Source organism: Phaenicophaeus curvirostris, chromosome 2 (genome assembly GCF_032191515.1).
Source record: "Phaenicophaeus curvirostris isolate KB17595 chromosome 2, BPBGC_Pcur_1.0, whole genome shotgun sequence".
Lineage (NCBI taxonomy): Eukaryota > Metazoa > Chordata > Aves > Cuculiformes > Cuculidae > Phaenicophaeus > Phaenicophaeus curvirostris.
This window is the reverse complement of record NC_091393.1, coordinates 8,491,743-8,508,075: the sequence shown is the minus strand read 5'-3', so window position 1 is coordinate 8,508,075 and position 16,333 is coordinate 8,491,743. Positions and strand designations below refer to the sequence as shown.

The following is a 16,333-nucleotide window of genomic DNA, read 5'->3' as shown; positions in this document are numbered from 1 at the left end:
TTACTGCTAGGAAATAGTAGAATCAGAGAATCGCTAGGTTGGAAAAGACCTCTTAGATCATCGAGTCCAACCATTCCTCTCTGCCACTAAAACATGTCCCTCAGCACCTCGTCTACCTGTCTTTTAAATCCCTCCATGGATAGTGACTCTACCACATCCCTGGGCACTTCCAGTGCCCAATTACCCTTTCTGTGAAAAACTTTTGCCTGATATCCAGACTTGAACCTCCCCTGGTGGAGCATGAGGCCATTCCCTCTTATCCTGTCCCCTGTCACGTGGGAGAAGAGGCCAGCTCACTCCTCTCTCCACAACCTCCTTTCAGGTAGTTGTAGAGAGCAATGAGGTCTCCCCTCAGTCTCTTCTCCAGGCTAAACAACCCCAGCTCTCTCAGCTGCTCCTCGTAAGACTTGTTCTTCAGCCCCTTCACCAGCTTTGTTGCTCTTCTCTAGACTCACTCCAGAGCTTCAACATCCTTCTTGTGGTGAGGGGCCCAAAACTGACCACAGGATTCGAGGTGCGGTCTCACCAGTGCCAAGTACAGAGGGAGAATAACCTCCCTGGACCTGCTGGCCATGCCATTTCTGGTGTCTGTGTTATAAGAAGGTTACAATTAGTTCCCACATATATCCTTTCCTGGTTTTCAAATCTACAAATCCCTGACAAGAACATCAAAAGCTGCAGTGCTAATATTTTAAGAACTTATTTTGTAATGGTTGCCACGTAGACACTGTCACAGGCAAGACAGAGTAAATACCCCATGCTGGACTCGGGTACTGGGGTTTATTGAATAACCAGCAAAACAGAGCTTTTACCTTGTTTGGTTGTCACCAGCATCTGCCCCAGCACTGAGTTTCTTCTTCCCAGCAGGGAGGTCTCTTCTGATCCAGGAAGGTTAGGCTCAGGCATGAAGTTGTGCTGGTTCTTGCTGTGCCACTGCTAAGTTACCCATCTCAGGCATCGCTGACCAAGATCCCATCTCTCTGACATCCAGGGTATAAATTGTCCCTAAATGGCCTATTGCCACCTCCCCCATCCCCTAAGAAAAGCAAACCCGTAAGCCAGATTGCTCTGAGGGCAGAGTGAGGCAGGCAGCCTGTGGCTCTAGTGCTGTGACCTGCTAAGGTGGAGATGTGGGACAGGAGCGTGCTGGGCCACAAACAAGCGGTGAGCTACAAAGCATGTTCTCCAACAGGATGAATAAATCACAGGTGCTGCAGCTCTTGCCCAGTTCTAAAGTGTTTACAGCAAGCAGAGCTGAAAAGTGTGCTGAGAAACCCTCGGGAGCTGTGGAAGCTACTGGAGACATCAGGTCAAAACACCATCTGGTGAGGCAGCAAAGGGCACCCAGGCCAGAGTAGAGGCTCTAAGTCAGCTGAAGCAACAAGGTGAAGCCTGAGGGACTTTGTGACCAAATATGGAAAGAAGAGACGTGAAAATAAAATAGCAGTGACAGGTACATGAGAATACGTGAGCTTGAGGGTGAATGTGAGAGCATGAGAATATGGATAAGAAAGGCCCATGGAGGTGGGGGCAGTTTGCGTGAGTATTAACACCTTTTTGAGGAATGGGAAGTGTAGCACTATTGCCCTTAAAGCATTTGTAGTGTATGTGTAGACCATACATTGGTTGCATTAGACTGAGGCTGGAGGAAACAGGCTGTAGCCACCTCGGCTGCTGCAGGGCAAGGCTCTGAATACATATTTAAACTGGACTTCCAGGGAGACAAGCTCGTGTAGGGGAGAAGGATGCACTGGTACATAAATCTGAAATAATCCCAAAGAAGAGGTGGTGCCAGAGTCTTTTGAGATCTGGTCACTGATTACCGGGAGTATCTTCAGGGGAAAAACCTTGAAGCGGAATTCACACACCTTACAGATGGAAGAAAATAGCCAGAAGTTCTGGAGCAAGAGGGAAAAATGAGTATCTGAAATTTCCATAAAAAGTAAGTCTGGACAGTACTAGGCAGCAGAAGCTGATATTATCACCTCTGGTAGCCCTAATTTCTCACAAAATCCCATTTTGGCAACTTGCCTTCCTTTTTTAAAGCTTTTCTCTCACAGATACCAGTTCTGAATGGGTTTGAGGTTGATTCTTTTAACCCAGCTGAAGAAACATGACTGTACCAAAAGCCTGCATTTCTAACTGATGACTTGAGTCTCTTGTTTCTGTGGCCTCCATTTTCAAAGACTCAGTCTAATACATCCTAAATTAACTCACAAGGCAACAGAGTATGAAATCGGACGTGACCGATCGATCCTTGGACATCGATCCAAAGCGAAACTAATGGAATGTAAAGAAAATGCAAGAATCTATCATACTGTAAAGGCTGCCTATTTAGCCATTGTACAAAATAAAATTTTATTTGGTAGATGGGTAGGGGTGTAAGGTTTGAAGAACCAACTAAAATAAGGCACAGGGTCATTGCAAACTGTTGCCGTACAGATTGAGCCTTGAGGGAATGGCTTTGTTAGATGCCACCGACTGAAATAATCGCATGATAATTTTGGCTAGAGGCACCATCCTATCATCTGATGATTTTTAAACCATGCACAGATAGTTTAGACTGAGTGATCTTGGTATCCAGCTACAAAGAACCGAGGAGTCTGCTCAGTGGACCACATCTATGCTTTGGCTCTTGGATAAAAAACGAAAAAATTATGTCCTAGCAGTGTCGAAGGAAGGTGTCTCAGCTATGGCAATCGGCAGCGCTGCGTGTTCCTTCTGCAATGCTCTAAGACAGACTAACCACGGGATTTCTCCTGAGGTAAGCAGCAGAAAAATAGTTCTTCCTAGGGAGCAGGCAGATCCCTGTTTGACTCAAAGCAAGGTGAATAAAACCAAGGAGTATTTGTATTTTGGCATTTAACTTCTTCTGTCAAAAAATTAAAGATTTAACCCTGCTTTTTCAAATTACAGCTAATGAAAACCTGGCATGAATTTAATATAGAAGTGATTCAAATAGTGGTTGATTATCAAATTAACTTTAAAATAGAGAAGTAAGAAAAAAAAGAAATAAAAAATCTCCCTCCAAGAGAAATGATGGATTTCGATCTGGAGCTAACTGATCACATGCATGATTTTTTTCATTGTTTGGAATAAGCATATAAAAACGTTTGGACAGACACAAAGGTAGTCAGATGGTAAAAGAAGAAATGTCTCAGGCATGTTCAATCTATACTGAAAATGGCATATGAGGCCAGTAAGCTAGAATTTCTAGTACGCTGATAGACTGGAAATAATTATTTATATTATATTATATTATATTATATTATATTATATTATATTATATTATATTATATTATATTATATTATATTATATTATATTATATTATATTATATTGGTATATGAATAAAAAAATATATTTGAGATTAAACTCTCACAGTAAACTGAAATACACAGAACTCAAGTAATACTAGGGAGAGGAAAGAAGGAAAAATTGGAAGCACATTGCTATGACAAGTTTGTCAAGTAGTTTTGGGTGATTTCTTAGAAATTCTGGTTTTCGTGGCTCGAGGTAAGTTCTTTGCTTCATACACAATGTTCATTGTGTCGACATTCATACTGCAGTTCCACTAGTGCTGATTTGAGGGAAAGTGTTTTGGTACAATAAGCTCCCTTAGAGAGTGGAATTATACCACCCTTATAATTACTGTCCCCTGATGGTCATTATAAAGGAAAGATGAGGACAGGGTTGTTTAAATACTGGTGGAAACGGTGTAAGAAACAAAACACATCTACAGAGCCAGAGTTATATATATATATAGAGAGAGAGATACTCCTACATATGTATCTATACACACAGTCCTCTTGTTGTCCTCTCTTACCTCAAATCATTACATTCACCTTCTGTTCCAAAATGGGCAATGATAATTCCTACTGCTAGAGGAATGCTATCTTTTCACTTCAGGATTAAAATATGTCTCCTTTCCCTTTTATTCCTGCAGTTACAATCTGCAGTTACAAACCCCCAAAAAAGTTGGTTTTTTGTTGCGTTTTTTTGGGTTTGGGGTGTTGTTTTTTTTTATCAGTCTGTCAATTCCAGTGAGAGATCTGCCATTCACAAGACAGCAAATATACCCAGAACTCCTTTGCTTAACTGTTGCATTCCTGCCATTCAGTCACCTTTCCTGGGAAGTGGTAGAGAGCAAACAGCATCACCCACTTGTACCTGGCCTCCTGATTACTCCTGGTTTGGGAGCTTGCTCTATGTAATATTCTCCTTCTCACTATACTGAAGGTGAACTATTCTGTATCTGCACTTTGAAGCTCAGAAAAACAGATTCAATATTGTTGACTTGAGATGTAACATTTTCCTGTAAACATTTCAACATATGAACATCTTTACAGCCACCCAACATATGAAGTTGCAGCAATTTGATATTGGCTCTGAAAAGAAAAGCCATATGAAGTCAGAAGAAAGATCTGACATCGTTCTTTAAAGAGGAGGAAAATAGTCTACAATCATTCTTGCTGACTTTTTAAAAAATGTATCTTATTTCAATGGAATACATGACAGGGAGAGTGTAGGGAAAGAAGTTATACGAGGTGCACCAAAGCACCTAGGAAGCTGTTTGGCTGGCTAGGTTTCCTCAACCACTTCCCCATACCAAAAAAGGAAATTCATTGTGTAGATTCAAATTTGCAGGAAAAAAAACCCCAAACAGAAATGTAATGATGAAGTATGTAGGATGCCTATGTAGAGAATGACTGCACTGTTAATTACAACTGAAGTCTTTACTTTCAGCATGGATAAATACAGTCTCCAAGCAGAATCCTGCTGTGGGGGACCATATCATAAACCATAACCAAGTTATACAGATAATGGTGATATTACACAGCTGTGCTATTAATTAAAACTGTGTAAGATTTTGGGTACTGCCACCAGCCACTCTTAAAAAAAACTTAAGAACTGCACTTCACTGAAGGTTGGAATCTAGGAAGTTTTGAAAGTAGAATAGCATGAAAAATGAAATTGTGAACCCTGAAGTAGACACAATCTTAGTAGTTTTCAGTATTTTGTTACCATATTAACAGATAGAATTCCAGGGACACGATACTGGATGTGCGGTGGATTCACAAGTAACCAGATAATAATACCTTAATATCTGTAATCAGATAATGATACTTTATACTTCAGTTCCACACATTACCTGAAGCTCCTGAATAGTTTCCAGAGAAGCAGCTTGGAAATCAAGCATCTAGTAGCAGAATCTACAACAATTTCCTGGTGAATAAAAGAGCCTCTGGGAAAGAGGTAGTTAAAAAGATTGTTTCACACTCACAGCTAAAAACCTCCACTATGTAATACCTGGTTTATTTATCTCTTACGGAAATTTATAATTAAAGCAAAACCTTGGGGATTTGCTAAGACTTTAAATGCACCAAATTAAAGATATTAATCCTAGAATCACTCTTAATTTATTAACATTTTCCTAAAACTGAGACTAATTACACAGAGAAACATAGAATCATTAAGGTTGGAAAAGGCTTCTAGGATCATCAAGTCCAACCGTAAGCCCAACACCACCGTGCCCAGTAAACTATGTCCCAAAGTGTCACATCTACTCAGTTTTTTAACAACTTCAGGGATGGTGACTCCACCACTTCCTGGGCAGCCTGTTCCAATGCCTCACCACTCTTTCAGAAAATTTTTCCTAATATCTAGTCTAAACCACCATTGGCACAACTTGACTTCATTTCCTCTCATCCTGTCACTTGTTACTTGGGAGAAAAGACCAACGTCCACCTTGCTACAACCTCCTTGTACAACATATACAAAACATACAGATATGTGTGAATTAGCTGTGTATTTATAGTTTTATGAATGCAAGGGAGAAAGTTGTGGATTGTTAGCCTGGTAGATGAGAAAATCTTGGATAGATGACACTAATAATGCTGCTACCTTGGGGCACAAAATAAAACACTTTTCAGCCACAGCTATAAGATGCTTCTCAGAATTTTATCAAAAAAACCAAAACAACCCCGAAAACAAAGTAATGAGAATTAGATATTATTCTAGCTGTTCTTCACACAAAACTAGGCAAAAACACAGACAGTAGAATGGAGTGGGTGTAGAATTAAACCATAGCTGGCAAAGAATTTGCAAAGTGAAAAAAAAAATTGTCTTCTTTCCGAGTGGGAAGAAAATAGTGTAAAACTGTAGGCAGTTAAGAAGTACTGTGGCTTACAGCTGAAATCAGTCTCTCTTAAGCTTAAAATAATCACACATTTGCATCTTTCACCAGTAACCATAAAGTCTGCCATCATTTAAAGACCCCTTAAGCAGAAAAGAACTTCTAGGAGCTCTCCTGCTATCACAAAAATGTGTATGAAAGATCAGTATTTAAAGCAAAATACTAAAAATTGAATCCAGTATTGAATCAATATATATACACACATATACAGATATATTTGTATTTCAGATATGAACTCCTGACCATGGGGGACTGGAACCTGTTGGGCAGCATCCTTGAAGAAGTGCACATCCACTCCACCATAGTTGGCAAGATCTGGCTCACTATCCTGTTTATATTCCGAATGTTGGTGCTGGGAGTGGCTGCTGAAGATGTCTGGGATGATGAGCAGTCTGAATTCATCTGCAACACGGAACAACCCGGCTGCAGCAATATCTGTTATGACAAAGCCTTCCCCATCTCTTTGATCAGATACTGGGTACTGCAGATCATATTTGTCTCTTCTCCGTCTCTAGTTTACATGGGCCATGCACTCTACAGGTTAAGGGCTCTCGAGAAAGAGCGACAGAAGAGAAAAGCCCACCTGCGGGCCCAGCTAGAAGATCTAGAGCCCCTGCCTGAGGAACACAGGAGAGCGGAGAGGGAACTGCGTAAGCTGGAGGAACAGAGAAAAGTGAATAAAGCCCCCCTGAGGGGGTCCCTGCTGCGCACCTATGTCCTGCATATCCTCACCCGGTCGGTGGTTGAAGTGGGCTTTATGATAGGTCAGTATCTTTTATACGGGTTTCACATGTCCCCCCTTTACAAATGCACTCGGCCCCCTTGCCCTAACACAGTGGATTGTTTTGTGTCCCGACCCACAGAGAAGACCATCTTTATGGTTTTCATGAACAGCATCGCCGCGGTCTCCCTGTTCCTCAACATCCTAGAAATCGCCCACCTGGGCCTCAAGAAGATCCAGAAGAGCCTCTATGGCTCCAAGAAGAGCTCCGTGGGGCCGCCGGCCTGCCCGGCTCCCGCCGCCCCTCCGCCGCCTCCCGCGGGGCCACCGGGCCGTCAGCACCGCGGACAGCGCCGCCCCAGCGCCGATCAGCACCGCGGACAGCGCCGCCGCAGCGAGGCTCAGCACCGCGGACAGCGCCGGCCCAGCGCCGGTCAGCACCGCGGACAGCGGCCGCCGCCCTCCTCCAGCAGCTCGGAGGCGGCGCGGGGCGGCGCGGGCTCCCGCAAGGGCAGCGGCCCCTCCCGCGCCCCCACGGCCAGCAGGGCCGGCAGCGGCGGGGACAGCGCCGCCTCCCACCGCGGTGGCTCCGACCCCGGCCCCGGCTCCGCTCCCGGCCCCGGCTCCGGCTCCGAGGGGAAGCGCCTCGAGGAGAGCAGCCCGGCCTGCAGCCCGCCGCCCGCCGCCGCCGCGGGGCGCCGCGTGTCCATGGCAAGTATGGCCTGGGCGGGGAGGCGGGGGCACGACCTAGAATAGTAGAATCGTAGAGTCACCAGGTTGGAAAACACCTCTTGGATCATCGAGTCCAACCATTCCTATCTGCCACTAAACCATGTCCCTAACCACTTCGTCTTCCCATCTTCTAAACACCTCCATGGACGGTGATTCAACCACCTCCTTGGGCAGCCTGTTCCAGTGCCAAGTGACCGTTTCTGTGAAATGTTTTTTCCTGATATCCAATCTGGACCTCCCCTGGTGGAGCTTGAGGCCATTGCCCCTTGTCCTGTCCCCTCTCACTAGGGAGAAGAGGCCAGCTCCCTCCTCTCCACAACTTCCTTTCAGATAGTTCTAGAGGGCAGTAAGGTCTCCCCTCAGCCTCCTCTTCTCCAGATTAAACAACCCCAGTTCCCTCAGCCTCTCCTTGTAAGACTTGCTTCTCCAGCCACTTCACCAGCTTCGTTGCTCTTCTCTGGACTCACTCCAGAGCCTCAACATCCTTCTTGTGGTGAGAGGCCCAGAGGTGAACACAGTATTTGGGTTCGGTCTCACCAGTGCTGAGTACAGGGGCAGAATAACCTTCCTGGGCCTGCTGGCCATGCTGTTTCTGATACAAGCCAAGACACCACACAGCCCCAATGCCTCACATCCTCCTGGGTCAAGCCAAGTTGTGGTATGCTTGATCCCAAAATATCAATAGGGAATAATCAGTCCTGAGGCTGTCCAAGTCACTGGATCTCAGCTTCTTTATGCTAATGGTATCATCCCAATCAACTCAACAAGAACTGTCCCTAGGGAAACTTGTTTGTCTTCCACATACTTTACAGTTTAAGAAAGAGAAACCCAGAGAGCATTGAGTTTCATGGTTCAACTTCTGTCAGCTTCAGGAGGTTTCCCCAGAGGCGACCACTGAGTTGAATAACTGCTCAGTAAACAAATCAGGCGATCTACATACAAAACACTAAATAATGGCAATGCCAGAGGCAATGACTAAAGCATTGCATCTTCAGCAACTGTTCCATTCTTTGGCCACACTGTCTAAGCTTGCTTACATTCATAGTTGATAAGACATAATGCTTGCACTCAAGGTTTTTTTTTTAAAGTAGTTTGAATTGCGATTGCCCCAGATCATGGTATTTGTTCTGTAAGATAAAAAAGCACCTTTACAACTGCTTGGGGGAACATACCCTCAAATACTTTTTTTATAGGGAATATTATAAACAGAAGATTATTTCACACTATACTCAGTTATCAATTCTGTTCTTTTTTTTTCTTACACTTCCTAAAATAATATATTTTTCCTAAATACAAAATAAACAAACCAACCAACTGAACAAAAACTTCAAATCTTTAGCGGTAAGCGTCAGAAGGCACTCTTATCCATTGCTTATCAAAAAAATGTGAGTTCCAGTTTTCATGGCATTATGTTTTCTACAATAACTAAATAGTCAGCATAAGCTGTGTTAAATTGTCACTTAGAAACAATTTGAACACTTCCCATTTCACCATTTGTAATACAGGGAGAGGACCTAGAGCACAAACTGTTCATCTTCTGGGTTTTGATACTGAGCTGAGAAGGCTCTTTAAAGGGGTGAAATGCAAAAAAGTATTAAGCAAGAAAGAATTTCAGTAACACCCTGTCAAGAACACGCAGAAGTTGCCTGGCAGATTCTGGTGTTTAATGACAATGATGCTGTCTTTCAGGAGAGATCTTGCAGAGAAATATACTCAGTTTGCAAAGCAATGTCACTACTCTTGAAAGCAGCACTCTTCTGGCGTGCTGCCTTTGGGGATCATTATGGATGGGACTCGTACTAGCATGTTAAATTATGACTCATGTAGGTATGCCACCTGTTGTTTCCTGCTTACAGCACACGATATTTTAAAGTAAAGGGGCTTCTATATACAACCAAGTCAATATTTTGGCAAATTCACTCGACAGCTAGCACTGCTACAGCATTTTATGAATACTTTCAATACACAAATGTGCTGCTCCATCATAAAAATATCGAATCTAGGCATTAGTGGTTTGTATTTCCCAGTTCCTAAATTCACTATTCAATTTTGGTTGTCAAAGACACTCAGCATTGATTTCATGGAAAAGTTTGGGTTGAAAAGGACCTTAAAGATCATCTAGTTCCAACTCCTCTGCCATGGACAGGGACATGTCACACTAGATCAGGCTGCCTATTTGATTTGATTTTTTTTTTTATACTGGACTTCCAGGAGACAATCATAACGTATTAATATTTAGATAAAAGAAAAATATGTATGATTAGGTTTATTTGTGGGACAGGAGCATTCAAAAATTAGTGATACTGTCTAAAAACGTACTTAAATGGAGAAGACAAGAAATTATTATCTACCACCATGCCTAATTAATGGTGACTTGCAAGAGTAATGCAGAGAAAGGACAGACATTTCTTAACATAACAATGAATCCACACACACAAACATTTTATAAACAGCCAAAATACAATCTGTTCTGACCTGGATCTTACTAATCTTAGCTGGATAGCCAAATAGAGCAAAACCATAGTGGAATCAGCACTGTTCTTCAGTTTTCTTTGATAACTTTCCCAAACAGTCATCTTTAATTCCATATTGGTTCGATTGTTTTCTTTTTCCCTTCATCCATAGCATTCTGCCAGGATTTGTCTGTAGCATGCTTTGCATTAGCTCAGTGGGAGCATTCAATATACCACTTTCTATACCTTAACAAGCATTCTAGCAACCTCTAATCAAACCCATTACCCACACTCCATGCCAAGTTAGCAGGAAAACTGCAAATTCCCACAATCACTGTAGCTTTCTTAGCTGAAAGAGAATCTCAAAGCTACACAAAATATATACATTTGATACTGCAAGAAAGCAAGAATCTGTGTACAAGTCAACTGCACCCTGTGAGATATGGCTTTGAAAGCACAAACCAAATCTAATAGTACAGATATTGATGCTTCACTTTTAGCCAGTGATGAGATTTTTTTTTTTTATAGCCATATTGTCAATACAATTTCCACAGCAAACGAGTTTCTAACAGATAAATAATCATTATTAGGGACAACTAGGTGTTGTAGAAGTTACCACTCATAATGTATTGCACTTTTTTGATCAAACAGGGAAGACTAGGTGGTGGATAGTAGTTGGCCAGGTCATACTCAAGTTATTTTTTTCTTCCAAGGAAGTACAAAAGCGCATCCCTCAAAAAGAGCAGGAAATTCCTCTTAGGACTTCTTCTTCAGCAGAAAGGTTACTTTGGATCCTTACAAGAGAACACATTAAATCCCTCACTGAAAACCCTCATGAAACAGCTCAATAGGATATTGAATACAAAACGCATGCTTGGCATGAAGAGTCCTCAGCTTTTAAGACTTCAGTTCAAATCAGACCAGCTATATCTATAAAAGAATAAATGCCCTTCCCTTTGGTAAACTTTGTACGGACCGACCATACTTGGCCACAATGCAAGCTAACAAGGCTATTTAAAGCTTCATCATCTGGAATTGGTGGAGGTGAAGAGCCATTTTTTCATTTCATGTCCAAATGTGACGTAAAACCTTGGAAAAATATTTACATTCCAACTGTTTAGTTTCACATCCAAACCACTCACTCTCTATTAGGTTTCTTGGTCATTGCATTGTCCAAAGTTACCCATTATTCAAAGTGAGAAATGAAAATGAGAGAGTCAGAAATCTTGAAAGACTTATTAGGCTAAAGGCTTCTTGAGAGGCTCTGATTCACTGAGGAAAGTATCTTTTCCTTCAGCCACTGCTGGTCAAACTTTAGATTTATTAGGTTCTGAGGACAGACCACCAAAACTGGGCTTTCATTTCATCAGGGAAAGCACATGGCAATGCACAGGAGGAGAAAGTCACTGCATGACATGAGAGTAATTTCAAAATGATTGCAGTCCACCTAAACACAATGACAAGAGCATCACTGACTGTACAGGTGAGCTAATCTCAACTCAGTGGAGACTTCAGATAAATTATGTTACCATAGTCTACATTGTCAGGGAAATTCAGCATCTGTGTAAAGCTGAAAACAGGCTGTCTACAAGCCTCCAAACCTTGCAGACAGTGTGCTTTGAAGTGATAGCAAACAATTTGTCGGCAGATAACTGTCTCCAGACTAATAATTTCCAAGGCTGACTTAGAGGATACATCTTAGTGAATATATGGTATCTTATCTTCTAAGAGGTATTGTGGGTATGCACATACACACAAAACACCCCAAGTTTTGCATCTCTTGCACATTTTAACTTTTAATTAAGGAGAGATACAGCGATGGAGCAAAGAGGCATCTTCTGCATGCTCATAGGATGACAGCCTCCCTTAGACAAGTAATCCTTAGAGGACTGTACGTGAATGACATTATGAGACACCCCCACCCCTCACCAAACCATAATTTGCACCAGTCAGACCCCTGACCAGTGCATGACACATCCTTATGTCTGATAAAATTAATAGACTGATCCAGTCAGAGGTCAGTATATATCTAGTACAGGTACAGTCTTGGGTCTCTTGAAAACAGGCAGGCCAGAAATTACAGCATATAATAGGAACCAAGCTCTCAGAGCATTGCACTAAGGAGTATTGTCTCACTGCCTGATGTGTGCAAGGCTGTGTGAAGTCATTAGGACCATCAAATCACTCTCTTTTTCTCCGGGGAGGTGAAAATAAGAGATTAACAATTAGAGAGGGAGAGAGCTTTGCTTCCAAAGTCATCTTTTGCAGCAATGAACCAGCCATTTTCTACAAACCAAAGGAAAAATTGCAGAGCACCTGAAAGCTCAGCTGAGCATGGCCACAGCCTGGTGGTCAGGGTGTCACAGGGTCAGCACAATTCAACAGCTGAAAGCAAATACTTCTACAAAAGCTGGAGATTGTGTGATATTTCATTGCTAGCTGTATTTGAAGTCTTTCGCTAGCCATGTCTCTCCTTGCCTTTCTCAAGCAGAAAACTCCAGTTGCGTGTTACCTGAGCACATCCAGCAGCAGTTCTTTTTGGCCTACATATAATCATTTTCTAAAGAAATCTAAGGTGTGCTCTAAAACCTGTGAGTTTCTATTTGGTTAATGGGGATTGGGAGTATTTAGACCAGACCGGCAATGCTTCTTACAAAGGCATCATCTGTCAGGTGCTTTGGAACTAGGTTATCATCACATTTATGTGACCCCAAGCCTGAACCTGCATTGAGAGTACTACTGTGCTAGTTCTCTTGCTAGAGCAGCCAAGGATAGAAGAAGATGGGGAGCCTTGATGTTATGCAATGGTTGTGTTTTTTCATTGAGCCAAGATAAGTTCCTGGAATCTCAAAACCAAAATTGGAAGTCATTAGAAGATTCACAATATTCTTAGCAATATTTTAGCTAACTTGCTCTCCTGGGAAACCAAAAGTACTAGACTGAGGTTTTCAGAAAGAATTAGCATTTTAGATTTTAGGCACTCAACTTCAGATGCTTGTTTTTCAAGAACTGCTGAGTTTTCATCACCCTGATGTCCATTCCTTATCTTTAGCCCACCCTGTCCTCTAGGGAGCTTATGCTCGCAATGTTATTTCTCGAAATCTATTTTTTTGCTTCAAACTAATCAATTTGTCTTTAAAAGCAAGGCCGACTCCTCATGGTGAACGAAAGGGGTTAAAGCTGATACTGAAGTAGCTGGTAAAGCTGATATACTCTCAGCTTACAGCGCTGGACTGAGATGGGGCTACTGATTGTATTAACTTGTAGCAAAGAAACTCTCTAGGCCTGAAATCCTGGCCCCCATAGTTGGAGAAATTTTACGATTCACTGGCTCTGTTTTCCCTCACTGCATTGCTTTTTTAAATTCCTCTGTATCATTCAATTCTTTTTCTATGCCTCAATTCTCCATTCAGCTTTGGGCTTTTTACCCAGTGGGAAAATACTCCATAGTGAGCAGGATATTAAAGAGAGAACTCCTATTCAGCCTGAATGCTTGCAGTCTTCTCCAAAACACTTTCACCCTTTCAACAACACTTGAGGAATAAATATCAGCTCATTTAACTATCTGCTCACCTGCTTTCACACCTGGGGCTGGGAACAGTTTGATAAGAGTGACAGTACATTGAAATATCAAGCCTAATAATTGTGGAGAAGTTTTTTTAGACAGCTGAACTCCACCAGGAGAATCTACATGTGGGGTGAGGGACTGGTAAAACCCTCTGTTCCTCTAGGATATCTGAGAATCATTAAAGGTCATAATCATTTACACCTGCTGGTAGCTACTGCTGGTTTTGTACAGATATTCTATGCAAACAACTATTTAAAAAATATAAATTAAATTAGGCAATAGTTGTATTTTATTCTGCCCCAGAGCACACAGGAAAAGCTTGTGGTGATGACAGATAGTTATCCTGCAAAAGCTATTTGGTCACCCAGAGGTAACCATTCAGCAACTGCACAAACACAGCTAAACTTTGGGGATCAGCAGCAACTAATGAACAACTAATGAACCTCTCTGAAGGTTTGTGCAGCAACAAACAGATAAGCTGGATTTTAGAATGTGAAACTCTCCTGACTGAGTCCAATTTTTTATGGTTCTAAAGCAAACCAAAAATACACAAAACCCCTTAATGTGTAAAGCAAGGCCTTTAGGATGGGTCCACTGATTTCAAGTAAATTACTTCAGGGATTAATGTGTTTATTTTGATCCGAAACTAAGGTGTTCCCCTTTTCCCCACCCTCCCCTTAGCGCTGAACAAAGCCCTACAAGGTACGTATGTTGTCAAGTAAACACCAGATACCCACCTTCCCAAATATGATGCACTAGAACATGGGTTAATAACTATGATAACATTTCTTTTTTCTCCTTTAAGCCAGTTCAGCTTCATCTTTTGTTTCTCTTGTTATCTTTCAGAGCATGCTTCTAGAACTATCATCTATTATGAAAAAGTAATGACTTTCCGAGGAGAAGAGGTAAATTAAGAATTGAGCACAAGCCACCTTCAACAGAAAGATAAAAAGCAGATTATCTGTTGCTATATGTTGCCCTCCACTATTGCTATAACGTTAAATCCATAATATAGTTTAAGAAAGCAAGCACTTTCTTCCTCTATCTTACATCAGCCCCAACCATACTGTACTCTGATTACTGGTGTTAATGGGTGGTTTGCTCCACAAATCCAGATTTTTCTCGTGCAGACTGAGCCTGATCTGGTCAGTGTGTGCTGCTGCTGCAGAAATGGCTTTAGTTTTGGGATGTACAACTTGTTGTGCATGCTAGTAGCATTCACATCTGTAGCCAGCCCGATCCATAGACCGACAAGGCAGCGGAGGACCCAAGGCACCTACAAGAAAGGGTTAGTTTGATTGCAAGTAACTTGGAAGGCTATGTGGCCTCTATCTCCCCGGCTTCAGCAGCCAATGAATAAAAGATGGAGACACACTCAAGGAATCTGAAAGGACAGAGAATTTGAGAGAGAGTAAAAAAACCAAACCAGCTGAAGAACACGCTGCTGTTCACCTGCCTGTGTTAATGCAGCCCCCAAGCTCTGATAGAGACTTTCCATGCTAAAGTAGCATCTTCATAGCTAGTACTTTCAGCTTCAAAATTGAAACTAAGTAAATCCAAGCAATTTATTTTAAGTGCAAAACATCTGTGCTTTTCTTCAGTTTGCTGTTCAAGAAGATCTGCAAGATACCACCTCAGGTTCACGAAAGTCTTACTCCTTTCTCTCTCTCTTTAGTTCATAAAGGGGAACTGAAAAATAAGCAAGGCCAAAAAGAGCACATTTTCACTTTGCTAGGACAGACTAGCTCTAGAGGGTTGGATTTCTGGTAAGGAGCCCAAGAAATCAGTACTTCCACTTGTGTGTCTGGAAAATAAAGTGACTTTCTCTGACTGTCCCTGACCCTGTTTCTGGCCACATGCTTTGGGCTGCTTTTATCTGACAAGCTTATAACGGCTGCATTTGTTATCACTTCGATGGGAAGCAATGCTTGGAACAAGCTCCTTTGCTGTGCCAGTTTCCCTGTGCATAATCCTCTATGGCTTGACAACTCTAAGGCAAAGCTAGCAGAAAGCAGGGAAAAAAAAAAAAAGAGTCAAGGTTGCTTGAGATTACAGTGTTTTTTCTCTAGTGCATGATTTACATTCATATTCTGCCTCACTACATTGACAGTTTGCTGTGCATTTGTTTAGTATTTTAAGGCAAAAAAAGGAAATACTTAAGATGGTGCCCATTAAGTGACAGCAACAACTGATTAGGGATGGAGAAACAGATTTGATAAGTACGTTCTCTACTGCCAGGCTATGTGTAGATGTGGTGGATGCTACATCTTCTGACAGGTCTGGGGGCGTGGGAAGCTTGCTTCATATACGCTCAACAGGAAAATTCAGACTGAAAAATCACAGGCAATTTTCACAGCTGCGGATTTGAGGACACAGTTTGCATCCCCAAGGATGGTGGTTTAGGGCACGTGATCTAGGGCTTCCTGGTTAGTGATAAAAGAACCTGTGGACCTCCCTTTAGCAGCCCCCCTCCTGCCTGCTCCTCACAGCACCATCCCAGCAAGTGTGTGGAGCAGGGTAGGACAACTGGTCATGCCGCTCCACTCTTCTGAGGGCTCCTCCTGCCAAGATGTTGAGCAGGCAGCCCAAGGACTGTGGAATCTGCCTCTGAACCATGTAGGAGTCCCAGAGAGCAGAAATCCCCTGCCAGACCCCATACCCTGC

The 16,333-nt window shown here is 42.3% G+C and overlaps 1 protein-coding gene across 1 annotated transcript; it reads left to right on the top strand.

Moving 5' to 3' along the window:
* The first annotated feature begins 2,625 nt into the window (after positions 1-2,625).
* On the top strand, positions 2,626-15,388 carry GJA10 (gap junction protein alpha 10). Its single transcript, XM_069852513.1, has 4 exons — positions 2,626-2,764; positions 6,424-7,631; positions 14,516-14,574; positions 15,345-15,388. Exons 2-4 carry the CDS (start codon positions 6,440-6,442, stop codon positions 15,360-15,362), a joined length of 1,269 nt encoding a protein of 422 aa, XP_069708614.1. The 5' UTR covers positions 2,626-2,764; positions 6,424-6,439; the 3' UTR covers positions 15,363-15,388.
* Positions 15,389-16,333: the final 945 nt, after the last annotated feature.

Coding starts and splice junctions, on each gene's coding strand:
- GJA10 (XM_069852513.1), top strand. CDS start 6,440: ATGGGGGACTGGAACCTGTTGGGCAGCATCCTTGAAGAAGTGCACATC. Junction 7,632..14,515: donor GCGCCGCGTGTCCATGGCAA/GTATGGCCTGGG, acceptor GTTATCTTTCAG/AGCATGCTTCTAGAACTATC.